This window comes from Aotus nancymaae, unplaced genomic scaffold (assembly GCF_030222135.1).
Source record: "Aotus nancymaae isolate 86718 unplaced genomic scaffold, 86718_ANA_hifiasm-v0.15.2.pri h1tg000040l, whole genome shotgun sequence".
Lineage (NCBI taxonomy): Eukaryota > Metazoa > Chordata > Mammalia > Primates > Aotidae > Aotus > Aotus nancymaae.
In genome coordinates this window covers 107,030,592-107,058,013 of record NW_026988454.1, presented here as the reverse complement: position 1 = coordinate 107,058,013, position 27,422 = coordinate 107,030,592, and the positions used below count along the sequence as shown (strand labels likewise).

The 27,422-nt window shown below is 33.9% G+C and overlaps 1 protein-coding gene and 1 long non-coding RNA gene across 6 annotated transcripts in view; one reads left to right on the top strand and one right to left on the bottom strand.

Moving 5' to 3' along the window:
- HMGCLL1 (3-hydroxy-3-methylglutaryl-CoA lyase like 1) overlaps nucleotides 1-27,422 on the bottom strand; it is a 149,032-nt gene that overhangs the window by 83,919 nt on the left and 37,691 nt on the right. For all 5 annotated transcript variants that reach the window (XM_021665431.2, XM_021665434.2, XM_021665433.2 and 2 more), the window contains 2 exons: nucleotides 3,968-4,063; nucleotides 1,818-1,966 (listed from right to left, as the gene is read on the bottom strand). In XM_021665431.2, coding sequence (XP_021521106.1) covers nucleotides 1,818-1,966; nucleotides 3,968-4,063 — 245 coding nt within the window. The remainder of the gene's footprint in view (nucleotides 1-1,817; nucleotides 1,967-3,967; nucleotides 4,064-27,422) is intronic.
- LOC135268360 (uncharacterized) overlaps nucleotides 21,396-27,422 on the top strand; it is a 261,357-nt gene continuing 255,330 nt past the window's right edge. Inside the window, exon 1 of the long non-coding RNA XR_010336713.1 lies at nucleotides 21,396-21,649. This is a non-coding gene — a long non-coding RNA (uncharacterized LOC135268360). The remainder of the gene's footprint in view (nucleotides 21,650-27,422) is intronic.

The following is a 27,422-nucleotide window of genomic DNA, read 5'->3' as shown; positions in this document are numbered from 1 at the left end:
GTTTCAGAAAATTCAGGAGTTGTTCTCCAAAGGTACAAAATCCACACTGGAAAACATACATTTGTCTACAGTATAATTCTACAGTAAGTCTCCAATGTACTCTACTCATTTGGTTTTACTGTGGGTCACTTCTTGTTCGTCAAAGCCTGAAAAACTTTTTAAGCCACAGCACAATTAGAAGTTTTCATTTTTCTGCTGAGGCAATATTATTTGTCAAACAATGAGTATTAAGAGGGTTTAAGATTTTTATTAACTCAATTACATTATTCCATTTTACAAGAGAAAGCTAGGATGATAAAAACTTACTTCCTATAACTTATATTTGCATCCATCTTTCAACACTAAAAAAACCTATTTGAAGAGCAAGCCACGTGAGCACTTTACTTCTTACAGTCACATGCTTTTTAATTTTCTAATGAGAAAAGCTTATACTCCACTCCATGCTTTAAACACATATTGAAATAGAATACAGTCGTCGTCTTTATTTTAAAGAAAATAGAGGTAACATTTGTATTTGAATTGAATCCATCCCCAGCTTTCAACCTTCTATTTACCAGTTGCTATGCACTTTATCTTGTTAAGATACGTGTTCATCATATCTCCATATGTATAAAATTAATTCAAAAAAGCTAATGTCTTAGAAACAAATTCTTCCTTAAGTAACACACACACACACACACACACACACACACACACACACACACACACACACACAAATGCATTATAGGTTTCACAGCAGATAGGCCTGGTTATAATATTTGAAGCAACTATTGGTCCTGGAAGCAAGCAACCACCAAGGCAGATGTTTCCCTCTCTCTTCCCTCCCTCTACATCTCTCATCACTGCTGGGAACCTCCAGTTTCCATTTCTGCTTTCTGTCACTCTGTCTTGTCACTGATTTGCATGTGGCTCCATCCTAGGAACCCCAAAATAGTTAACTCAGTGACAAAATCACATCATCTTTCAATACAAGAAACCATGTTTGATATTCCATTTCTAAATTCCTGAGAGAGAATGTTAGGTTTGTGGATCTTGGATCAGTTTTTCTTTTCCATGTCCTGTAATTGTCATCTCTTAGAATGAACAGCTGATAAGTTTCTACAAGAAAAAGGCAAGGCGAGGAGAAAAGGATTGATATATCTGATATCCCTGAATTTACAGAAAACATATATAATAGAATAGTAGAGAACTAAAAATTTATATTGATCTTCCATAAGCAATTTATCAAGTATTTTTAAACAGTGTTCTGCAAGATACTATGTAGGTGCTTTAGGATCACCCAAAGGAAGTAAAGAAGTCAGCCATTGAAGGTCAGAAAGAATGGGTAAAATGATGGGCCCAATTTCCCAGAGCAGCTCAGAGGCTTAATTTTAAGTCTGCTGTATTCTATTGAAGTTCTACATAAAATACTCTTTGAAGAAAAAGTCGTGTTTTAAAAAAAAAATTTGGAAACCACATTAGATGATTCTTTTCCAAAAGCTGTTGTGAGTTTATACCAACTTATGAGCACATGTAGGCTTATATAAGAGGGCTTCGTCTGGGTGATAGCATGTTAATAAAATAGTTAATACTACCAGATTTGCATGCTAGTTCCTCTAATTTCAATTGCATTACACATTCCATAAACTAGATACTCACTAATAATCATCAATGATGTTAATGAGATCTAACTATATAGTGATTGCCCTGATTAAATAAAGTAGAAATATGATATTCTATGTATATTTTAATAAATGATATAAGAATGTCTAGATAATTTATGAGTAAGCTTTAACAATAAACATTAACAAAATAAAATTGTGGGATTTCATACAAACCCTCGTGCTGGAATATTCATCTGTCTTGCAGACTTAACAACCTCCTCAAACTTTCCCATGCTTTCTTCAATGGAACAGTTAATGTTCTTCTTGCTAAAGGACTCAGATGCAGCTCCAAAAACTGATATCTCAGTGGCTCCAGCAGCAACCTGAAAAATACATAATTTACAGCCAAAGCTAATGATTTCAAAAATGTAAATGATGGTGGTAGAAGAAAGATGAACTATTCTATGAAGGCATACATGTATTCTTGAACATTTGCCTTAGAATTTAAAATTGGATACCTCTTATCTTGCCACATAATACTCTTTTGAAGTGTAAAAATATTTTATAATAACAGAATAATCCGCAAACTGCAGTATTCATAAGTCTGTGAGGCACAAAAATCACAATGAGGTTGTCCTATTTAATTTTGCCTTTTATAAATGATGTTTTAACTTCAGAAATACTATAACTCTAATTATGAACAATACTATAACCCCAATAAAACCTTTCTCCTCTATGAAAAATTATTTAAAACCAATTATTAAAACGGAGGATACTAAACACTTTCTGTTTTCCTTCTCTTCCTACAATTCAACAGAAAAATATTTTTCCAATTCATTATTTAGATTTTGCCCCCAGTTTTTCTTTGATCTCCTAACCTAGCTTTTATTGTTTTGTATCCTGACTTTTACAACCATACTCTGTGTACCTGATGCTTTGATCCTTTTGCCAGTCCTTAAATCCAAAATATTAATCTAATCAATTTCCTTTTTGCACCTTTTGTCAACTTTATTCCTTCCTCCAGGCTTCTCCAAAGATTTGTTTTCAAATGTCAAGTCTCTTAGTCTCTCGGCTGGATTTTTAAGACCTTCTGTTAATGTACTTCTAGCATTTGGCCTTTGTTCTCCCCACTTGCTAATCCGCCATTAATATATGGAGGGAGAAAAACCTAAAAACTACCTTTTCATCTTTCCTTAAACATTTAAAAAATATTGGCTTCTATGCCTCTATCCAAAATAAATTTTCAATTTCTAAAGTAAAAACCCTATTAGTGAACATCTACTATTTGTCTGTACTGTTTTTAGTACTATGGATGTGCTTTTTGTAATCTACAAACTATGTAAACTAAGCATTGTTATGCCCATCATACAGATGAAAGAGCTGTAGCACAAAAAATGGTAAATACTTAGCATAACATTGCACAGGCAGTAGAAGTTCTGGAGTCATGTTTTGAGCACAGAATTGCTTAACTTCCAAGTCAAGATTAGTTCTACTCCACTGTTTGCCCCTCTAAGTTAACATGAGGGTGTCCTTTCAGTATCTTCTTCAGTGTAAGTTACGTTCATTTTGTTATGACTACTATGACACCAAAGTTACAATTTTTTAAATGACTTTTTAGACAATGCAATAAAGATTTCATCAAATCCAACCCAAGGGAAAAACAAATGGTTCTAACAAAATACACCAACAGGTAATATAATGATTAATTAATATCGCACAACCTCAGCTTTACATAATACAGTTTCACATACAGAAGTGAAAAATATTCATTAACACCAGAAATAACTGCTGCCCAATATTTGCAGTAAGCCCACATAAGGGTAATGCCTTAAAATTGAAGAGACTCTTCTCATATGTAAAATTATTAAAGCCTTATTTAAATTATATCAATTTCTAAGTAACAGAGGATCAAAAGTAACAAACTAGGAGATAAATAGGGAAAGTAACTCGAGCCAGAGACAATGACAATTAGCCTCACCTAGAGGTAGAAAATAACAAACACAAAAAGCTGACCAACAAAGGTTGACAGAAATAATAAACAAATTCAATAATAATTATAACTATAAAAATTGCATTGAGAAATGCTTAAATAGTATTCTATATTATTTAACAAGAAGCACAAAATACACTTCTAAAAAATTTCATGAAAATGCAGAATTTTACTTTTGTGTTTTAATTTTTGAACAGTTAAACTAGAAGAACCAGGTATATAGATCACCTGTATCCCCGATGCTGTGAGGACATGGAACTCTATGTCTTCATGTTAGTACATTAGCATATATTTATATTACAGGAGAGTTACATATGACACAATTTGAACTTTGTAAATATCTTTAAAACAATAAGAGGAGTATAAATTTTAGAAATATTAGTAGCACACTTACAGCACGCTGAAAACCCTGAAGATTAGGGGTAAGGACCGGATAGCGAACTCCTGGATATTGACGAATGCCTTTCATTACTTCAGTGTGATCGGCCATCTTAAATACACAATAGTTATATGTAAATATGTAATTTCTAATATGTAATGGAGAATCATTTTAGTTTCAGGTAGGTTATAGTTACATAGGTAGATTTTTTTAATTAATAACTGAAATTTAAAAATTATGCCAGTGAATATAAAGAAAAATAGTTCTCAGTGTCATACATGTATAATAAGTAGAGATGAATTTAACCACTTTACAGAATGGGATCTGGTAAAATGAGTTATTGCAGACAGGAATTTGGAACTTTACTATTTTCACTTGACCAATCTTTATTCTCTTCCTTTCATTTCATGGTCCAAGGTTGAAATACTCCTGAGATTGGGGAGAGTTTGAAAAGCAATATGCTCTTCATTTACCACCAACATGAAAATTTTATGTCCAAATAATTTTCAGTGTATGAATTTTACAATGTTTAGTAAAATGTAAATTACACGTGTTCTTTAGTATAATTTAACAAGGCTAAGATCCCAGAATGTTATTTGGTGAGCATTGGTGTTTTAGTTAGTAATAGTTATAAAGTTTTATGTAGTACTTTCATAGTATTACCACATGTTCTCACATGTGAACAAATTAATACAGTAGATAGAGTTCTCACCTGAAAAATTTAACCTCCCCTGTCAACGTTTTGTTTTCTATATCTCTAAAAAACTCAACTTTGAATTAAAATATCAGTTACCCATTTGCCACAAAGTCTATGAAATAGCTTCTTAAAACAATAACTATTAATCAGATCCCATAATCATCACACAGAGAAATTACCATTGACATAACCATGAGCCTTGCATATTTAAAAATAATAAATTATGGCATGAACAATAAATATGAGGAATAATATGTAAGCAGTGTAAAGTATACAAAATAAGCATGGAAAAAGCTGTGAAAATACACCAAACCACAATTAGAATCCTCAATATAGAAATGGCAGAAATAGGACTATTGGATTTTCTTTGTATATCTTGGCTTGTTATCATCAGAATGCATTATTTTCAAATTAAAAAAATTAAAAACATTCCAAATAAAAATGCTTTTTAAAATATAGCTAAACACATTTGAAAAATATTACAATATTAAATATAACAATACATATTAAAATATTTACTCCTATTGATCCTCTTGTCAACTCTCAAATGCCAGCAGAGTTAAATTTAATGCTTTCAATTAGTATACTTTGAATTATTTAAATGAGTTTTTAAATACATACAAATTTGAAATTAAATACCTAAGATGCAAAATAGTACCTTCCTTTGACTGCCATCATGCCTTATTCACATTTAAGCTTTCATGTTTCATTCATAAACACATTTATTTGTGTTTACCAGGTGATCCTTTCTCACTTATTTCTATGCTATTGTAACCACTATCCCTTACATCACCCATTCACATCTTTTCCAAACACTATCTACCACATTCATTCACAGTACATAAAAGTGATAGCTCTCATTTCATTCTAAATCTATCTGACTTTAATCTAGATGTTTATTGAGCTCCTACTATGTCCAAAGCTCTATGCTAGGTCCTGTGGAAAAATAAAAATACAGACCTTACTTTCCTGTGGGAAAATGAGGTTATTGTGCTAAAGTGATTATCAGTATAGTTGGGGAGACAAAACAGATAGACATGGAATGTTAGCAATTCAAAGAAATATACTGGTTGTAAATCAGATCACAGATTGTAAGAGTTCAGAATGAATAAAGGTTGGTATGGCCTATAATATACTGGGAGAATTTAAAAGAGCACATGGGATACAAACTACAGTCCTTGACTGTGGCATTGTTCCAATGAAAAAGAGCCACATCAATATTTCTGGTCCTATACGTTCTTCCAGGATCTCACCACTTTTTACCAAGAGGTAGACTTTATTTACTGTTTTCCTTGAAGCTGGGTAGGCTGTGATTGCTCCAGCTATTAGAGTGTAGTGGAAATCATACTATATGACTTCTGAAGCCAGGTTATAAAAAAGGATACAGCTTCCATATGGCTTTCCCTTTTGCGGAAAGCCACTGTAGGGAAATCAGCCAACATCCTGTAAGAAAGTCCAAACTAGCCTACGCAAAGAGGCCACATAAGAAGACCCTCATGGAGAACCCATGTGAAGAGGAACTGAGGCCCCCAGTCAATAGTGTCAACCCCTAAATTTCTCATTGAAGTAGCCTCCAGATGACTTTTGCCTCTGGCATTTGAGTCATCCAGCTGAGGCCCTAGACACTGAAGACCAGAGACAACCTGTCCCTGATGTCCTGTTCAAATCCTGGCCCACAGAATTAGTGAGCATAATAAATGTTTACTTATGCCACTAAGTTCTCAGGTAATTCATTTCACAGCCATAAATGGTGGAACACTGAAAAACCAATAGGGTTGGAAAAGAAAGAGGGACGGTTGCATAAGTGGTAACATATTATTTGGCTCAAGGAGATTATTAGTGAACAATAGGGGATAAACTTACAAATGAAGAGGAAACCACACACTATAATGTGTCTTTGAGTTAGGTTCATGTTAGTATAAAGATACTGATTTATCCTGAAGGCAAGTAAGCAATAGAAAGCCATGGAGAATGGGTGTTGAGAAAGGTGACCACTGGACTAAATGCAGTATTATAGAACAATTAATTTGGGGGAGGTGCAAAGGATAGTCTAGATAGAAGAGAGGCAACTCTCAGGTAGTTGTGAGAATCCAGCTTGAGACAAGTTCTGTGGTAGAAAAATGGTATTGGGAATAGAACTAAAGAAAAATGAAGAGGACACAGTGGTTAACAACACAGAGGAGCACTTTACTCAAAATTGTAATTCTCACCGTTTTATAGCCTCCTTTTGTAAATAGTTTGTACATATTTAAACAGTTATTGATTGCATATCCATGTATTTAGCTTTTGTGCTTGATGCTCTTTAGAGTGTGAGCTCTGTCTCTGTTTTTCTAACATGCACACACAAATGTGCATGCATTCACAAATTATAAAAAGAAAATTAAAGAACTCATTCCTAACAAGTAGAAAGAAAAACAAAGCTTTAGGATGTTGTAATAAAATTTAAAGCAACACTACAGAATATTGTTGATCGATATTACTCATGCTTAAGCCTAAATATTCATAGTAGGTATAAATATTTATTAGAGACATATGTATTTTCATAACAAAAGTTAAAGAGCATGTTCCTAACAAAATATGGATTTGGATAGAGATTGGCAGTATGTCATAAAGCAGAGTAATGAGCAAAGAAACAAATTTTAATCTACAATAAATATAGGTAATGTTGGCCTATTTTAATTCATTCTGCACATAATTTAACAAAAATGTTGAGATAATGTGAAGAAGTTTATATAATGAAGCAAACAATAGTTTAGGAGATGTTTTAATCAATAGATCAAGAAACTGAACAGAGATGATAATCAAGTTCCCAGGTCATGAAAGCTAAATGTTGATAATCACTGAAGATATCTTAATAAGATTATGATAAATGCAGAAAGTAGAATCCAAAAAAAAATCACTACTTTTACATTTAAAAAAATGCTCACACTATAATAAGGCCATTCAAGAAAATAATAGTATTCTGTCTTAATTTAGTCAATAAAGGCAAGTAAGTAAAGAGCTTTAGGAAATCCTGATAGAATATAATTTTATTACAATGAATAAAAAAGAGCAGGTTCCAATTAAAGGTATAAAGTCCTTGCTTTAATTTTTTTTTTTTCCTCCTGGGGAGTTTATGTTACACTTCAATCTTGATGTTATTTTAATGTCTAAAGTTTAACTATAATTTAAACAATGAAACTATTCATTTACATTACTGTTTTGAGATTTTAAAAACCCTTCCTACATCTGGTTTTATTCAGTATATTTTTTCAGATTTTATGGTGATTTTAAATATTTTAAATGATAAAAATTCTCATGATTTGGTTAGTAGCAAGTTTTGCCATCATCTACACACAGTCTGGAAATGGCAATATCTGTATATCTCTAACCAAAAAAAACAGGTCTACCATGGTTAATCATTGTTTTAAACATGCACATTTTGATGTGGATCCAAATCATCACGATATTTGGGTAACATTTTGCAAGAGTCTTCAAGATATGCAAAGCATCACGAGGATTATAGCATAACAAGCTTAGATATTTTATTTGCTACTAACTCCATCATGATGTTTTTAAACTTGAACTGTTCATACTATACACATTTAGACATCCTACCATGTTGTAATTACCTGAATACTATAATGTGTTTTAAATATTTAGGCTTTTGATACGTTCTCCAGAAAAAGACAATGGCTAAAATACAGCTTAAGTGTTGTTAGTGTCCTCAGTTCACTCAAATTCCCTCAGATTATTGGAATTTCAAGATAACGCACATGAGTATGCAGTAATAAACAATGGAAGAGTTTCTCGAAAACTTCTGAAAGAGAATCATATTGGAAGTTTCAACTTGTTTTTTGTAAATAGACTACAGCATACCCAGTTTTATTCAGCTTTGCTTTACTGTACTTCACAGGTACTGTGTTTTTTAGAAATTGAAGGTTTGCGGGAGCTCTGAGTTGATCAAATCTATTGGCGTCATGTTTCCAACAGAATGTGCTCACTTTGTATCTGTGTGTCACATTTTAGTAATTCTCACAAAATTTAAAACTCTTTCATTATTATTATATTTGTTATGGTGACCTGTGATCACTGATCTTGGATGTTATATTTGATCTTTGATTGTTATTATTTTGTGGCACTATGAACCACACCCGTATAAGATGGCAAATGTAATAAGTAAAGGTTGTGTGTGTTCAACTGCTCTATTGACTGCGTATTCCCCACCTGTCTTCCTCTTCTCATTCCCTGAGACACAACAATGTTGAAATTAAGCCTATTAACAACCTTAAAATGGCCTGTAATGTTCAAGTGAAAGGAAGACTCACATATCTCTCACTTCAAAGTAAGAGCTAAATATCATTAAGTTTAGTGAGAAAGGAATGTTGAAAGCCCAGAAAGGTCAAAAACCAGGACTCTTATGCAAAACAGTTAGAAAAGTTTTAAATGCAAAGAAAAAGTCTGAAGGGAATTAAAAGCGCTACTCTGGTTTACACACAGATAAGAAGAAAGTGAAACAGCCTTGTTGCTGAAACAGACAAAGTTTGAGTGGTCTAGGTGGAAGATTAAACCAGCCACAACATTCCCCTAAGCCAGAGCCTAATCCAGGGAAAGTCCTAACTCTCTTCAATAGTCTAAAGGCTGAGACTGGTGAGGAAGCTCCAGAAGAAAAGTTTGAAGCTAGCAGAGAAGTTTAAAGAGGCCATCTCCATAATATAAAAGGGTAAGGTGAAGCAACAATTGCTAATGACGTAGCTGCAGTAAGTTACTCAGAAGGTCTAGTTAAGATTACTGATTAAGGTAGCTACACTGAACAACAGATTTTTAATGTGGACTGTCATAGTTAGACAGAAGTCAATGGCTAGCTTCAAAGCTTATCAGGACAGGCTAACTCTCTTGTTAAGAATTAATGCAGGTGATGTCTTTAAGCTGAAGCCAGTGCTCATTGACCATTCCAAAACTTCTAGGACCCTTAAGAATTATCCTGAATCTACTCTCCCTGTGCTCTAGAAATAGACAGAATCTAGATGATAGCACCTCTGTTTATAGTATGATTTAGTGAGCATTTTAAGTCCAGTGTTGTGAACTTAAGGAAAAAAGATTATTTCAAAATATTACTACTCATTGGCAATGCACCTAGTCACCCAAGAGCTCTGATGGAGATGCACAAGATTTATGTTGCTTTCATGTCTGTGACACAACATCCATTTGCTGCTCATGGATCAAGGAGGATATTGACTTTTATGACTTACGATTTGAGAAATACATTTTGTAAGAGTAGAGCTACCATAGATAGTGATTCCTCTGGTAGATGTGGGTAGAGTAGACAGAAAACCTTCGGTTAAAATTCACCACTTTAGATGCCTTTATGAACATTTATGATTCACGAGAGGAGGTTAAAGTAGCAACATTAACAAGAGTTTGGAAGTGTATTCCAATCTTCATGGATGAGTTTGAGGGGTCAAGACTTCAGTGGAGGATGTAATTGCAGATGTGTGGAAATAGCAAGAGGACTAGAATTAGAAGTACAACCTAAAAATTTAACTGAAACAAACTAAAAATGCAATCTCATGATCAAACCTGAACAAATGAGGAGCTGCTTCTAATGGACGAGGAAAGAAAATGGTTTCTTGAGATGAAATCTGCTCCTGGTGAATATGCTGTAAATGTAAAGGGTTTAAATATTACATAAACTTAGTTGTGAAAGAAGCAGCAGGGTTTAAGAGGACTGACTAATTCTGAAAGAAGTTCTATATAGCGTAAAATACTATCAAGCAGCATCACATGCTAGAATGAAATTTTGCGTGAAATGAAGAGTCAATTGACCCAGCAAACTTGTCTTATTTTAAGTAACTTCCATCCGGGCACAGTGGCTCATGCCTGTAATCCCAGCGTTTTGGGAGGCCAAGGTGGGCAGATCACGAGGTCAAGAGATCTATCCTGGCCAACATGGTGAAACCCCACCTCTACGAAAAATACAAAAATTATCTGGGCATGGTGGCGCATGCCTGTAGTCCCAGCTACTAGGGAGGCTGAGGCAGGAGAATCCTCTGAACCCGGGAACTGGAGGTTGCAGTGAGCCCAGATCGTGCCACTGTACTCTAGTCCAGCAACAGAGCAAGACTACATCTCAAAGAAAAAAGGAAAGAAACTGCTACAGCCCCTACCACCCTGATCAGTCAGCAGCCACCAACAGAAAAGCAAGATTCTCCACCAGCAAAAAGATTATCACTTGCTGAAGGCTCCGATGATTATTAGCAGTTTTTAAATGATAAAGTATTTTTAATTAAGGTGTGTATATTGTTTATTTACATGTAATGCTATTGTAAACCTGATAGACTACCACATTTTATAAAAGTAACTTTTATATTCATTGAGAAGCTTAAAAATTTGTATGACTAGCTTTGTTGCAATATTTGCTTTTTTGCAGTGGTCTGGAACTGAACCCACAATATTTCTTTTTTTAATATATATATGTATATTATTGTATTTTAGGTTTTGGGGTACATGTGAAGAACATGCAAGATTGTTGCATAGGTACATACATGGCAAGGTGGTTTTCTGCCTTCCTCCCCATCACCTATATCTGGCATTTCTCCCCATGTTATCACACAGTATTTCTAAGGTATGCCTCTACTAACTTACAATTGGGGGGAATACAAAATTTAACCAATTTTTTAAATATCATGAGACCTCATAATTGATTTTTACAATTTATTTCAATATTTTAATATTGTTCCTTTTTAATATTTATGCAGTTACTACATATCTAACTTTATGACATAGAAAAATGAAGCAGATGCAGTCCTTACATGGATAGGATATACAGGCTAATGAGAGAACATATATGTGTTTGTGTGTGCATGCATATGTACATATTATATATACATATATACCAAAATAGAAAATAATCAACTATCATGTGATCTGAAATTCTATGCAGCACAGATAAGAAGCATATTTCTTAACAAACCAAGGTATGATTATGACAATATTTTAGTTGCACCTTATCTAGGCCAAATGTAAATAACTTGGGGGCCTGTTTTTTAAGAGAGTAAAACTATTCATTGCATTTGAAACTATTGAAAACTACTTATAGAGCAAAATTATTTAGATATGCTCATATGTTTTCATGATAAATTATTACTTTTTAGTGTGCTATAAAAGGAACATGTTTAATAACCTAAAGCATACTGTTTATTAAAATACTTCAAAAGGTTATAGGGTGAAACTTTTTATAGGAATTAATTTTTACATTTTTCCAAGTATACAATTCTTTCATTTCCAAGTCCCATGAAATTAAAGGTAAAAATACCTATCACCCTTTACTTCTCTTCAAAATGACAGTTAGAGAAAATAGAATATTCACTGAATACATTTTACTCATTTTCAACTGATACCATGCAATATGGGATGTTCAATAAAGTGAAATAAATATTTATTGTAGATGTAAGTACATAAGGAACTAAGAGTTCTTATTTCATTTTTGACAAGAGTCGACTCCTATTCATTTAGATTTTGATAAATGATTAACTTCCCCACTCCCTGGCCCTGAACAAATGCAATTACAAAGCTACTGCATGTACAGGTCTCTAAATTCCAGAGCTGCATTTGTAATATACTTTTTATATGCAATTATCTCATACCCATTTATGATACATGTCACTTCTACATTTACTATTTTAACTTAATAAGAAATTAGTCCACTATACGTTTGCAAACTACAGAAGAGGAGAATGTTTTAGGTGGTTCTGTAATAACACAGAAGTTATTCAATATGTTTTTGTAGCTCTGCTGAAGATGAGAAAATTTAATTGTGTGATGGAGTGGAAATATTAAAAGTTAGCACAGTTGTTAAGTGACAGAAGAGTTCAGAGGAGGATGTGAAATTCATGTGAGAAAAAAGTGCAAAGATATTCTGTCTTTACAGTGATATCTACAGAATTATATAGCTTGACCACCTCTCTTACAACTAGATCTTGTAACTTAAATATAGGACTCTCTATTTTGTATCCTTTTCCCTGGCCTGGTCAACTTGACATGACTGAGTCAAGCGTCATCAATGAGTGAGCCTTAGCCAATGTCTGTCTCCACTCCACCTATCTGCTAAACGGCTCAAATTGTTTCCCTACCTTGCCATCTAACAAGAGAGATTTTATGCTTTGTGATAGTATACTAGGTAAGAAGCTAGCTGAGAAGTCCTAGGAAAACAAGGAAGGTATAGCCAGAAAATCTAAATAATCTAAATAGACGTGGTGTTGGGGAAGCACAGCCTGGGATTTGAAAGGTAGGCTGTAGTGCCAAGATACTTTGACTGCTCTATATCAGTGAAAAGGTGTGAGATGAGAAGAATAAAGAGGAATTATACAAAGTATTGCTGTGATATTGCAGGCTCTCCTGCAATGGTCTTCAAGTAACACATAGCGATTGGAATACCATTTAATTTCTTAGGTTCCTATATTTCTTTATGTATAAATCCAGGCCAGACTCTGCCACTTGGAAGATCTCACAGTTGCTACACAGTTTCAAAATGTTGATGTAAATATTCTCATACACTGAAAATATATAAAAGTCAGTGTATTTTATAAGATATAGTATACAATTTTACCGCGTATTAAAACTCACTGTAGAGTTGAGCAATGGTGCATATTCACCACGTAAACGTCCTTCACTATCTGTCCTACACTATAGAAGTATGTAATGTCCTACCCTACAGAAGTATGTAAATACTTAAGGAGAAACAAAATTCAAAATGTATACAACCAGATGCTAGTTTGTGAAAAATTCTTCCAAACATTATACACGTACAGTTGTAAGGAAATGAATCTGTTTTCATCAATGTGAAATCAAATGGAAATTTTCTTCTGCCAAAAATATATTCTATATAACAATTATACTGTGCATATATTTCTACTTTTAATTGCATAAAAATTACAAAACAATGAAATATATCAAAATTCCTCCATGTTAAAGGTATAAAACTCTAGTAATTCTTTTAAAATAAAGAATATGTCTTTATATAAAGTTACCTATAACAAAGTATTAGATTACATCTTAATACATTACTAATAATGAATTATTAAACTGAAAGGCATTTTTCTAATCTATAAATAAAAATTTTTATTGACGGTGCTAGAGAAAAGACAGTTATCTGTCTATATGCTCCATAGAAAACATCATAGTGTTGACCTTTGAAGGAGGCAAACAAAGAATGTATAGTTAAAAAATAAGAGAAAATTAGTACTACAAAATAAAGTCAGATGCCCACTTAAATTTTTAAAATTAAAATTTTATTTTTCTTAATTTTGAGATATATGTAATGTGTGTTAACTTTTTAAATTTTATAATCGAGTTATTTTTTCTCATTTAAAATTAATATTTATTTTCCTATATAATGTTGTATTTGGTATTTATAGTCTTTTTAAAAAAAAAAAAAAAAAAAAAGTCCTCCAGATTAATTTATTCAGCATCTGAAGTTCCCTACAAGTGGTTGGCCACATGTCTGCTAGTGATTTGCAGATCTCACCCAGAGACAGGTGGCCCTGAACCATCCAGACATATCCATTAGCAAGAGCACAAGCAGTTGCTTCATTTGGAGTGTTGGGGCATAGATAGTGGTAAATTACTCTCAAAATTGAATGATCCCAAAGATTAGCTCATACTTTGCATTTTGCCAGAAACAAGATCCTTGAAGAGAAAGAACCTGAGACATAGCTAATGACTGCCCCTTGGAAAATTTCTATTTCCTGATTCCAGTGTTTGTGATGAGGGACCTTGACAGACGCAACAAGGCTAAACTTTACAGCACTTCCAGAGGCACTGAATAGGAAGTAAAGGAACCAATAAAAAAAAGAGGAATAAACTGTAATAGTATGGGTTTCTGAGTAGTATAATTAATATTGATACCTGTTATAGAAGTAGAAAAAATGATCAAAGAGTTGAGGAATAGTATTTGAAGGCTCCTCCTAACCCTACCAACTTGACCTCCTCATCATTCAAAGACAGCTCTGCCACTGTTGGCATAAATCTTTCTTTTCAATCCACAGACTTAGTCTCTGCTGGTCCTAGTGACACCCACTGGGATATGGAATCAAAAAACCAAAAAGAATTCTAGAGGGCCTTAGAGGCATAATGAAAAAAAAAAAAAAAAAGGACCATTTAGAGCTCTTCTAAATGTTTAGGCTCTAAAACAGAGGTGAGGTCTAAGATATTTTAAAAGGGGGATTTTTAAAATCCTGTGGTAGGATAAGAATTAGGTCCCTTCTAATATTCTATAGGAAACATGAGTGAAGATTGGAATGACTTAATTATTTTGACATTTTGAGCATGCCTTCATATGTGAAAGGTTAGCGTGTGGCCCCAAATTTTATTTTAATTTCTAACTAAGAGAAGTAAGGTCGTTTATCTTGTTAGCTAAGCCAGAGTTACTGAGACTCAAAACTGGAAATCTCTTAGAAAACCCACTTCCACCAACTGGAACCGACTCAGGGTTCCAGTTGTGCTTAGAGCTGTGCTTCCAAACAGCTGTGCTGTGCTTAGAGCATTTACTGCAGGGTCCAGTGTGCTTAGAGCTGTGCTTCCAAACACTGCTCTGAGGACTGCCTGGGTCAGAATAATCTGGGATAACTTTTAAAATGCGTATTTCTGTATCCTATACTGGCCACAGTGAACCAAAAATCTCTGAGACTGTAAACTGGAAATCTGCACATTCAATAATTTCCTCCAGTGCTTTATAGGCATAGTTAAGAAAAGTCTGCCACTCCTTGCTGGGGTGAGGAGTAGAAGTTTTGGAGTAGATTTCTTGTGTAACCTACACAGACCTTACAAAGCATATTTTTTTTGTTGTGCTTTACAATGAACATTATCATGAGAGTACTGTGGTCAGGTGACACCAATCCCAACTTATTGGACTCTAAGAAATGGATGTCACCTTAGATTTGACATCTATGACCAATATACAGCCAAGGAAAGCCTTCTATTAAGGTTATCCATACCCCCACTGGAACTTTGTTATTGTTTCCTCACTATTGAGAATCCAGAATAATTTGCAGCTAAGCCTTTGAAGGTCTTGAGGACTCCAGACCCCTATTTTTAATTAACAGCTCACCTCACTCTTATTGAAGTGTTCCCGGCTTGCCTTTGAGGATAGCACAATGTTTGCAGCATTTTGCCTGCTATTTCATATCTCTGATCCTTTGCATTATTCCTTCTGCCTAAAAATCATTGTTCCCTTTCTTATCTAGTTAATTGATTTTATTTTTCTAATATTCAACTCAAAAATTCCTCTTGTATGACACTCTCAACAACTAGCTTGACTTAGATGTCTCTATACTTCCTAACTTGCTTTTTGCATATATGTATACATATTTAGTAAGAGCAGTGATACATACATATATCACTGCTCTTAACAAATTTTGTATAATTTTTGGTTCATGTGTCGCTTTCCATTATTAAGTTATTAGCTCTTTAAATACTTTGCATTAAATAAGATTTAATCAATGATTGTTGAATTGAACTGACATTTCTCTTTCTTGGTTTTATCCTAATTTGAATTCACTTTGAATTCAATCCACTTTGAATTGTGATTTTTTCCCACTGATTCTTCTAATATTTTATTGCTAATAGTGATGGTAATAATGGTGAAAGCACCTTTACTTTATGCTGAGTTACATGTTAAACCTATAGGTATTTAATTCTTTATGTGATATCCCTTTACACATTTTTAACAGTCTAATAAGAGACTTCCTCCTAAACTGCGATCACTTCAGGCCCATAAAATGGGGATTCACCTCTGAATAAAAACAAAATTAGGCTTTCCTTATTGAAGTAGGAACAGAGGGCCTAGAATTCACCCTAGAAATCAAGAAGGTTGGTTTGGCCTCCCTTAAACCAACCTTGTTGATTCCAAACCTTATTGATGTCTAACCTCAACAATTTTTGTGGATAACTAACCCGTGATATTAGAAATAAAGAAGATCACCCAGCTGATGAATGCATGTGCCAGGCAAGGATCCAAGTCTATCTGACTGCAAAGCGTGTTCTCTAATACCTCCTTGAAAAACATGTATTCCATATCATCTATCTTCTATGTCATCCATATATTCTGTCTTCATCTTAGTTGCTGCTAAAGATTTTGCACATCAGAATACCAAAGGTAGAGCCCCTAGAAATAACTCACCCTCAGGCTGAAGAGTTTTGTGGCATATTTTATCATCTAGCCCAATATCTCTCAAATTGAATTTGTCATAAGCATTATTTGAGGTGCTTTTTAAAAATACAGATTTCTTGGACCTATTGTTACAGATTCTGATTCTGTTCTCCTGTAAGATCCAAAAATCTATAGTTGCCAAAACTTCTCAGGAGATGCGAGACATCAACAAGGTTGGGAATCAATAAGGTTGGCTTGAAGGGGGCCAAATTAGTATATTCTAGGCCCTCTGCCCCTACTTCAACAAAGGAAATCTAATTGTATCTTTATTCAGAGGTGAATCCCCATTTTGTTGGCTGCAAGCTAAAGTGATTACAATTTAGGAGGGAGCCTCCTTAAGAAAAAGAACACAAAAATATCTAACTATTGAAAATTTCATTAAAACTTATAACAGATGATGAAATTGATAGGACCTCTCCTACAGCCTGAAAGGGACCTTACCAAATCTTTTATGGTAATTTTCTTGTTTGTATCATATATTGAAGTTCTATATAAACCTGACCAAAAAAAAATTTCACTGATAAAAACCAAAGTTTGGAAAATACCAGTTGGGGTAAAATTTCATATCTTGCTCGAAGCAATACCATCAAGATAGTCAAGGATATTTTTGAAATACAGATTCATGGTGTCTGTAGTATTTCTGTTTCTACTCCAGAGATACTATCAACACATAAGTGAGTTCAGTTTGGTGTATCCTATTATTGGTACATCCATAATATTTCCGAGTGCATCTCATGTTCATAAATTCTCTGTTTAATCAACTCTCCTAAATTTTGGATTTGCTAAATTTTGGATTTGCTAAATCTCCTAAATTTGCTAGGAAGCAGACATAAACTCATGGACATCTAAGCCCCCATTTCTTCTTCTCACTATTATAGATTGCTTAGTAATTTTCAAAATATATTTTTGAAGGATTCTTGCTTTTCTTTGCCCCATCACCAACTCTATCACCCAGGACAATATTTATATCTCTTCAAAATGTGTGTATAATGTCAGAAGTTATTTGTCTACAGTCTCCAGTAGCTGGATTAGATGCAACTGATAGTATTACTTTCTGCATGCAGGCGTAAAACAGGAAAGAGACATAGAGCATGCAATTTCTTCAACACATGCCATCGATTACTATAAAAATGTAAATAATGTGGTTTCAGACCCTATAACTCAAAACTCAATTTGAGCAGTGACTCCTCTTAAAGGCAATACATTCATACGTTCAGTAATGAGAAAAAATGAGACTAGAGGTCTTCCTGACAACCCTGGGTGAAAATGCTCTAGCCAGCTATGAATAGCACTGTAGCCTGGGTACTGTAACCCTGTCTCATTCACAGACTTCTTGCGCAAACCCCATATATCTTAGCCTCAGTAGCACAGAGGAAATCTTGGTCTGCTTGAAGAAATAAGACAGTTTTAATAAATCATAGTCTTACAATAATAAACACAGGAAATCTCTGGAAAATTGAACATCCAGTTTTTTTTTCCTACCCAATACGCTGTCTTGGCTGCCAAAGCTAAAATAGACTGACACCATATTCACAAAACTTCTTAAATCCAGAAGACTTGAAACTAATTTGGTCTTGTGTATAATTTCCTGTATTTCCTTACTCAGCATTACCTTTGTGTACTAAAGACCTCTGTACTGCCCTCTATCGGGTGAAATGCACATATTTCTCAAGAGTGACCCAAATAGAAGCATACAGCCCATACTCTTCTATTGTGAATGCAGGCAAGGCATTTTAGTCATGATTCACTAACATCTACAAGTATTCATTTTTAAATTAATAAAATAGAACCAAGCTACCAAAATGAACCTGTTAGTTATAAACTGGGAGACCAACATTCTGGATAGAGAAACAAAAGTCATTTTATTCAATAACATTTCCTAGTTTCCTAAGATAAACATAATAAATATGCATTAGTTATTCTTTGTTCAGGTCAACGCCTTTTGTGACCACCCTCCTGGTCTTCCCATGTCAAAACAATCATGTTCTCAACATCCTTCTGAAATAGGGCAAGAAGTCTCAAAGCTCCCAGTATAATTTTCTTTCCACTCAACTATGCTGCCTCTCATATATCATGTCTTTATGTTTGATAATAACACTGTCAGGGTTGTTATTTCCCATGCATGAAAACAGAAGTGATTTTTAAAATACTGTATTTAATTGTAGTTACTGTTGATAGACTATAAATGAAGTTTCTCTTCTATACTTACACTTCTTTCTGTAAGCCAACTTGCCCAGAGTGGAGGGTAGGCCTGGATTGTTTGAAGAAGACTAACTCACTGGTAATTAGACACTGGTAATAAGTAACGAGACACTGGCTCTTGCGGGGGAAAAAGGGTCTTATTACCACAAGAAGCAATGCCATCACTGCAAATTTGTGGTTTGACCATCATATGGATCTGGAGATCTCTGTTTTGGTATGAGACACAACTTTAAAAACACTGGCCAGAGTGCTTGACGACAAGTTGCTTAACATACCCTGGTTACTAAGTTCTATTTTATAACTAATTTACAGATATTCACTTGGTTTTAAAATACCATATGTATGAGTTTGAATTTTTTCATTCATTTTGTTCTAATTATCTATTTTAATCTTACATTTACCTTATTAGGTACATATTATGGTAATTATTAGCAACGACTTATTATTCAACAAAGAACTTGTTTGGGTCCAACAAAGAACTCAATACATTTTGAATAGAGACACAATAAAAGCAATAAATGGGTGGGCGAATAAACTGAAACAATCCAAGGCATAGAGAGATAAAAATACTTTGCCAAATCATACCATAAATAAGTAAGAGTCAGGTCTCAGATTTTGTATTGCTCCACCAGAAAGCATGGGTTAAACAGACGTAAAAAGTGATAAAACAAACAAACAAACAAAAAAAAAACTTAGGAAACCTGAAACCTGGAGGATCAGCGGTGGTGGGGTGGGTGGAGGGGGGATGACTATATTTGGGCTACTCAGAAATATATGTCTTACTACGTGTTATAAGCAGAATTCAATGTAAGACGCATCCATCTTGACTAATAATAGTGTTAAATTTATAAATAGATTCCACATTATAGCAGTATGAGAAGGTCTGAAATAAGTAGAATTAGTGCTGTAAGTTTATTAGCATGAATTTGCTTCAACAAGTTGATATTTCAAAGTTCTTAATTATAGCCTATAAGCTTTTGCAATGACAAATTTAAATTTGTCCAAGACATTTATAAAATAAATAGCATTCTTCAAAGTATATCTTATATATTAACAATAAAAATACCAAATATCCATAGATATTACAAAATATTCTATTATTCTAAAAATTTTAATTCTAATCAGTGTTGATAGGTCAAATATTCAAGATAAACAAATTAAGATAAAATTTTTCAAAGCAAAGTAAAATCAAATATTTTATAAAATAAGTTTTTGATTTACAGGCATACTCTAAATAAAAAATGTATTTATATTATTTACATTCTTTTTCTTTTATCAAATTTAAAACAAGTGAAACATTAGCATATATACATTTCAGTAATGTGTAAGTTTTGACATGTAAAATCCATTGTCTAATGTCATATCGAGGATACAGTATTACTTTTGGCATTCATGTTTATCTTTCTAAGTCTCTTTGTTTACTACATATTACTTCTAAAGATCATCCCAGCAATTTAATCAGATAATTTTAGATAAAGGTGTGTGTTTCTAAAAATTAGAAAAATCACTTTATTTTTATTTCTAAAAATTATTCAAATAACTCTTTATGAACATCAGCCAAAACATGTCTTTAAAACTCATTATCTTAATTATTTAAAAATAACTGCTATGATATATTTCATTTTCAGTGCTCAAGGATACATGGATAATGTATTCTTGAAAATGAATGCCCCCAGAACATACTGAAAACTGGTGGGTTCTCCAGATCATGCTTAATATCTTAATGCTTTAAAGTTTAATCTAGGTTTTGAGTAATGGATGTGATTCTCCAAGTGAGTAAGTTGTAACTCTGGCACACTGGAATTAAGTATTACTAAATACTTTCGTTCCCTCTAGTCTAGTCCCTAGAGCATACTCTGCCTTTCCCAAAGTGGATTGCACTTAAGTGGCTTAGGAGTCAGCTCAATGAAATGAGTTTACACTAAAATAATATCAACAATGTTTATCAACAGATTATTCAGAGTAATGCAAAAAAGATCACTAATAAGTCAGAATCAAGTCTTTCTGAGCCAAACCGGACCTCTATTTGGGTTTTAAACAATTACATACAGACCTCCCAAATGTCAGTGCATTCATATAGTTCTACAAGACCAAATTTTAAGATACTCTTCATCAGATACAAAAGTGGAATTTCAATGTGACCAAAACAGCTTTGAAAGGTTTTTTTCTTGTTTTTTCATGGAAAAGCTTATTTAAAAAATTGACCAACATGATGAACTCAATACAATTGAATAAAAGGTGAGGTAAAGCAGTGGTACCCAACCCCCAGTCCAAAGATCAGCACTGGTCTGTTGTCCGTTGAGAACTAGGAACAGTGCCACACAGCAGAAGGTGAGCAGCAGGCAAGCAAGCGAAGCTTCATCTGTATTTACAGCCACTCCCTATCATACACTTTACCTCCTGAGCTTCACCTCCTGTCTGTTGAGCCACTGCATTACATTCTCATACGAGTGTAAACCCTATGGTGAATTGCATATGCGAGGAATCTAGGTTGTTCATTCCTTAGGAGATTCTCATGCCTGATGATCTGTTACTGTCTTTTATTTTCCCCAGATGGGACCATCTAATTGCAAGAAAACAAACTCAAGGCTCCTACTGATCCTACATTATGGTGAGTTGTATAATTATTTCATTATATGTTACAATGTAATAATAATAGAAAAAAAGATACAGTAAATGTAATGCCCTTGAATCATCCAGAAACTGCCTGCTACTGTCTGTGTAAAAATCTTCTTCCACAAAATGATTCCTTTGTGCCAAAAAGGTAGAGGACCTTTGAGTAGAATATTTTATTTTAATATCATGTTTTGATTATTTTTATAAATCTAAGAACAAAGAAAACCCAACTTGTTAGTCAAAGTGTAATTGAACAAATTAATTACCATCCTATTGAAAAGCAGTACATGCTGAGCATAATAATCTTTGAGTATAATATTTTTAGGCTAGTGGGGATAAAAAGGCCAAAAAACTTGAATTCTATGTTCTGCTTGAAAATGTAAGTATATTAAACAATAAACTTTCTACCATTGTTTTCATCGTAAGCTTTGCTTTTTCTTAGGATACAGTAGTGGAACTATGTCTCAGCTAGAGTAGAAGTTGTTGTTGAATGCTGGGTAATACCAAACAATGTTAGCAACAGATATTTTCCCCCATTTTATTTCAGATTAACCTTAAAAATGTTCAAAGAGAAAAAAAAATAGTTTCCACCATGCCAACAAAAAAATGTTCACATTCTTTTCTGAGTGAGACAAAGGATGTTTTAGACATTTATAAATATGCTTTGGGCAATTGCTTCCCCGATGTAGTAACAGTACAATGATATGATTGTAGAATGGAACAACTTTAAAGTATTGCATTTAGACTTAATCCCTACTTAAAAACACAGGAATTGATTAGCAGCCCCTACTCTTGACCAGAAGAATTCAGGAATTGATATGGTCTCTATTTGTAAAGATACAGTAAATAATACCACTATTGGATAAGTAACACTTGTATAGGATATAAATCAAATACACTGCCACATTCTAGAGAGGGTCTAGTATTCAGAATATTTATTATATTGTTTTAGTATCCAAAATATATACTATTACATTATTTGCATTCAATAAGAGAAAAGTTTGCAAATTTAGAGAAACATTTAACACAGCAACTTCAAATATTTCAGGGTGTTTTGTGCTAACAAAAGAGCAACAAAAATCTAATTGCTACCTTTCATTTCTAGAGTACATTGATATTTTGCTCTAAAAAGAGATCCTTCTTGTGCACATTATTTCAAAAGTAAGTAGGTATTCATAAATGATTTAACATATAGAACTGAATGATATGTGCATGACAGACAAATCACAGAAGTTACAACAAACTCTGAAAAGGTGTCAGTACAGAGTTAGGACTTTGATGAACAGGTCTGTACATAAAAACAGCTTCAGAAACACATGGACATAATTTCATTGACAGTGAAGACAGTTATTTGTGTGGCAGTGTGTGCTCACCGTTTTCAACACCTCTTAATCTCATTTAAAGCAAAACAAATTAATTTTATTAAGAGAGTAGAGAGGAGTAAGGTAAGTATTGGTAGCCATGACAGTTCTAAAATAGGTTTTTTTTTTTAAATGTGGGAGTTTTTTGCTTTATCTGTGAACTGTACTTATTATTTAATTATTAGTAAGAAAAAGCATATAATTAGGGTAATTATTAGGCCAGTTTTAAAAACATAAGGGTGGCAGATAATATAAAGGCCCCAATGGTATTTCCCCTCCCACTGGCTCTTCCAGAATGCTGTGACCCAATATAGAGGTGGTGTCTGTCCCCTCCTTTTGAAACCCGGTGGGCTTTGTAACTGCCTCAACTAATAGATTATGAAAAAGTAATGCTATAAAATTTACAAGACTTGGTTATAAAAGTTATGCCACATTTGCCTGCCCCTTAAGACACTCATCTTTGGAGCTGTGAGCCATTTATGTTAGGTGTCTAAAGCTTCTATGCTGTGATAAAGTCCAAAGTAACCCCTGCAGGAGACCACATAGAGAGGCTTTCAGAACACATGAAGAGAGAGGTAGACAGCAGGCCTGCAGCTGCCCCAGGCCCCTGCCCTTGCTGTTCCAGCTCTGACCACTGTCTGTCCCACTGTGAGTACCCAAGAAATCTCTAGCTAGAGATGCTCAATTGAGCCATTACTGAATTCTTGATACACAAATACCATAAGCAAAAACAAATGTTATCATTTTAAGCCATTAAATTTTAAGATTATTTGGTGTGCGGGTAATTAGAATAACCAACACAAATTTACTAGCATTCAAGGATATGTAGCAATTACATATATTTGAATACGTACTCTTGCGCAAACACATGTAATATTTCCCACAAGCTGCATAGTCAGTGAAAACACATTAGATCAACTGAAGCAATGTAAAGAGTCTATGGTTCATGCCATTAAATACCGGGAATGAAATTAGGTGACCAACAGTGTATATGCTTGTTTTCTATTTTCTTGAAGAGCTAACATATTTTATCTATGTGGATCTAGCTCTCAGAGCACAGTTTTACCTACATTTAACTTTCAATGACCATTTGAGATCATTTACTAAAGAACTAAGTGTCTTCATTCTTCCCTGAGACCAAATATTGGACACAGTAATTATTTGTTTTATAAGAAACTCAACCTGCTTGTATGAGTTGAAAAACAAAATAAGCCTCATATATTTAGAAACAGAAAATGAACCATGACAGCTCTTACAAGGAAGAAACACTAGTGTGTGTACCTACTCTACCAATTCAGTAGAAAAGACAAAAATAGGAAGACTTCACCAAGAAATATTCTCAGTGATTTTAATTGACTGGTTCCTAAGGATAACTGAGTAATTCAGCACATCTGTATCTCATAAAAATATGTGGAAGACCCACAGTTGCTGAGTAGGTCATCAATTAAGTGAGAGTTGGGTCACAATATGGTTTTGACCTCTATGCTGGCATCTTAGTGTGTGGGTGAAAATACTGTTCTATGCACAGAATTGAGTATTTTAAGTCAGGCTCATTTGGAGAGAATTTAGTTTAAGTCTCACTCCCTCTTTCAGCCTGCATTCTCCTCTTGCCGACCTATCTGGGTAAAGGACTCCTATAGCACCAGGGAATAATAACTGTGGTCTTGGTAAATTTCATCAGGAACCTCTTTGGGGAGGTGACAGAGGCCAACTCATCAGTACTACAATGGATGATGAGTCTTACTCTGGAAACTTTCCCAAATGTAAAGTTTTTCTGAGTGAACTGTGCCTTACAAGCAAGCAATCTGGGGGCTCTCTGCCTCCTTTCTGTCTCGCTGTCTCTCTCTTTACCACCCCCCCACAACACGTATACACACCTCTTCAAAATTACCTCCTTTGACTCTTCTCCACACCTACTTTGCTTTGCTCAAAAAGAAAAGAGCTAGGAGGAGACATTAGGAATAGACTCGGTAGCAGAAGCTACAGTCTCCTACATCTCATCAATGTAAATCTGAATTTTAAACTTCAGTCCAATAAATGTGTTTTCAATGCCAGTAAAGAGCTACTTGTATCACACACCTAAAGGAAAGTAGGGGTAAGTTTACTCATTCCTTCTTGCTAACATTGTGCATAGTCACTCATTAGAATGACTTGAAAATAATTATTAGTCCTTTACATATATTTCTTTCTACTTTTATAAAGAAAATCTCTCTTCATTCTCCGCTGTTAAGACTTGTGACCCATCTAATCCAACAGTTAAAAAATAGCTAATCTGGGAGCAAATATTTTTAAACTAAGCCTTTGCCTATGGCTTACATAAATGTACGTTATATATATTTCATGTATTTTTATTTTTAAATAACTGATATTCACTTTAATCACTGTGAATAAAAAGATTTACAATCAAATGGCTAAATTAAAGATGAATGTAAAACTCTAGTTCACTTTTTAATAGATTTTATTTATAGCATAAATGGCTTACTACTAACAGCCACATTCCAAAGTTGCAATAAACTTTATCTATTTTTATAAACATGTTTTCTTTCTGGTGCTATTGTTCATTCCATCTAAGTGAGGGGCTATCTGAACTTATTTCAAATGTTCTTATATTTCATGTCACTCTCAGGAAAGCTTTTTTCAGATAAGTTGTAAAGAATGTGTATTTTTTAATGACAGGTATTTTATCATCTCTAGCCATTGAGGTTATAGGTGTGGGATCCTGTTTTATATGGCACCCTGCTACTGTGGAACTTTTCTTTTAGCTGTTTGAGTTAGAAAGTCTTTGCCAAACAAAACAGTAGGAGGGAAACTGTAAAAAAGCTTTAAAATCCTAAAAAAAGAAATAAGTGATCAAACAGCAATCTAAACATCAACTAGAGGACTATTCCCATGACCTACGTTTGAAGGAAAAATATAAGATGCAGCGAATTAATAGAATACCAATTTAGAGCCACACACATTATCCTTAAAAGTAGAAATTATTTCAACCAATATATATGTAAGCTGTTGTTCTAAAATTATCGTCAAAAATCTCAGACGTTATTTTAAGTTAGACAAGTCTGACCTCATAAGATATTTTTTCTAAAATAAGAGAGTAATATAAAATTTCAAAAGAGAAATTTTAAAATGCTCTGCTCAGAAAAGCTCAGTGAAATCTGAAATCAAATTGCAAAAGTAGAATATCCTCAATATTTGCCTTTGACAAACATTTGATACAATACATAGCAAGTGACTGATAAAACTTTGGAAGATGAATTTTATATCTTTCTTGGATTCAGACACACTGATCTTTCACAAGTTTGTGATTTATTTAAACCACTTAAAAATTTGGAATGTATGTAACCAGATGAATATTAAAGTAAAATATATAATATAGTCTTTAGTATTTGAAAGGCAGAGTGTCTTCAATTATTGAACTTGAGCTCAACTCAATATTGTAACTATATACATACTTTAATCTCCAGAATAAAGGCTGGTTATCAGAAAAGGCAGTTAACTTGTGTGGAGCCCAAGATCAGCCAGTAAGTCTGTCTGTTAGTCAGCCATTCCCTTAAGTAACAGCAGTGAGCACTGGTCAGGAGTCAGGTGCTCTGGGCTGTGGGTATTCATACACAGGGACAATTCACGTGCCTTATAATCTCCAACACTCCAGTTCTGCGGGCATTGCTGCTGGGATTTCCAAGGTTCAGAGAGGTTAAGTCACTTACTCAAGTTCAAGGCAGAATGTGAACAGGGACACAGTTTTAGAAGCACTTCCTCTCACCACAGCTGTCCTCAAAATCTATGTGAGGGAATTCAGTCACTTATACAGTAATACTTTGAGCCTAGGAAGAGTTCATTAAATTTCAATAGGTTAAGCCCTAAATTCAACTCGGGAACAAACCTAGAATAAATCGTATCATTTTATAGTCCCATCACACATATCTACTTAATGTGAGGTCAGGAAGCATTTTCCAATTACTTCTCACAAAGGGACTGCCTTTTTCTCTCTTTTGTCCATCTTTTCTCTTAACTAGCTATGCAAGAAGTGTGGCCTTCTAGAAAGGATTTCCCCTTCATCCTTCTTAATGTCACTGGGTATGTCCTAAAACAGTTTAAAAAATAGTCTATCATCAATTTCCACTATTGCACAATACGAGAATGTGGCCATGAACAATATTATAGGAAAGACTATTTTGTAGGCAGCTTTATAAAACCACTGAGAAATAAGAGAAGTTCAAAGATGGCTAGCAATATTTAGTACTTGAAATATAACTTTGGTTGGTCAATATTCGTCAAATACTATTACCCAAATCTATTCTCTTTCATAACATTAATTCTAACGTTATAGTAGCCTATCTAGTTTCTCTCCAGCCATAATCAAATATGTGAAATTAGCAAAGACTGTATCAATGACAGAAGTAACTT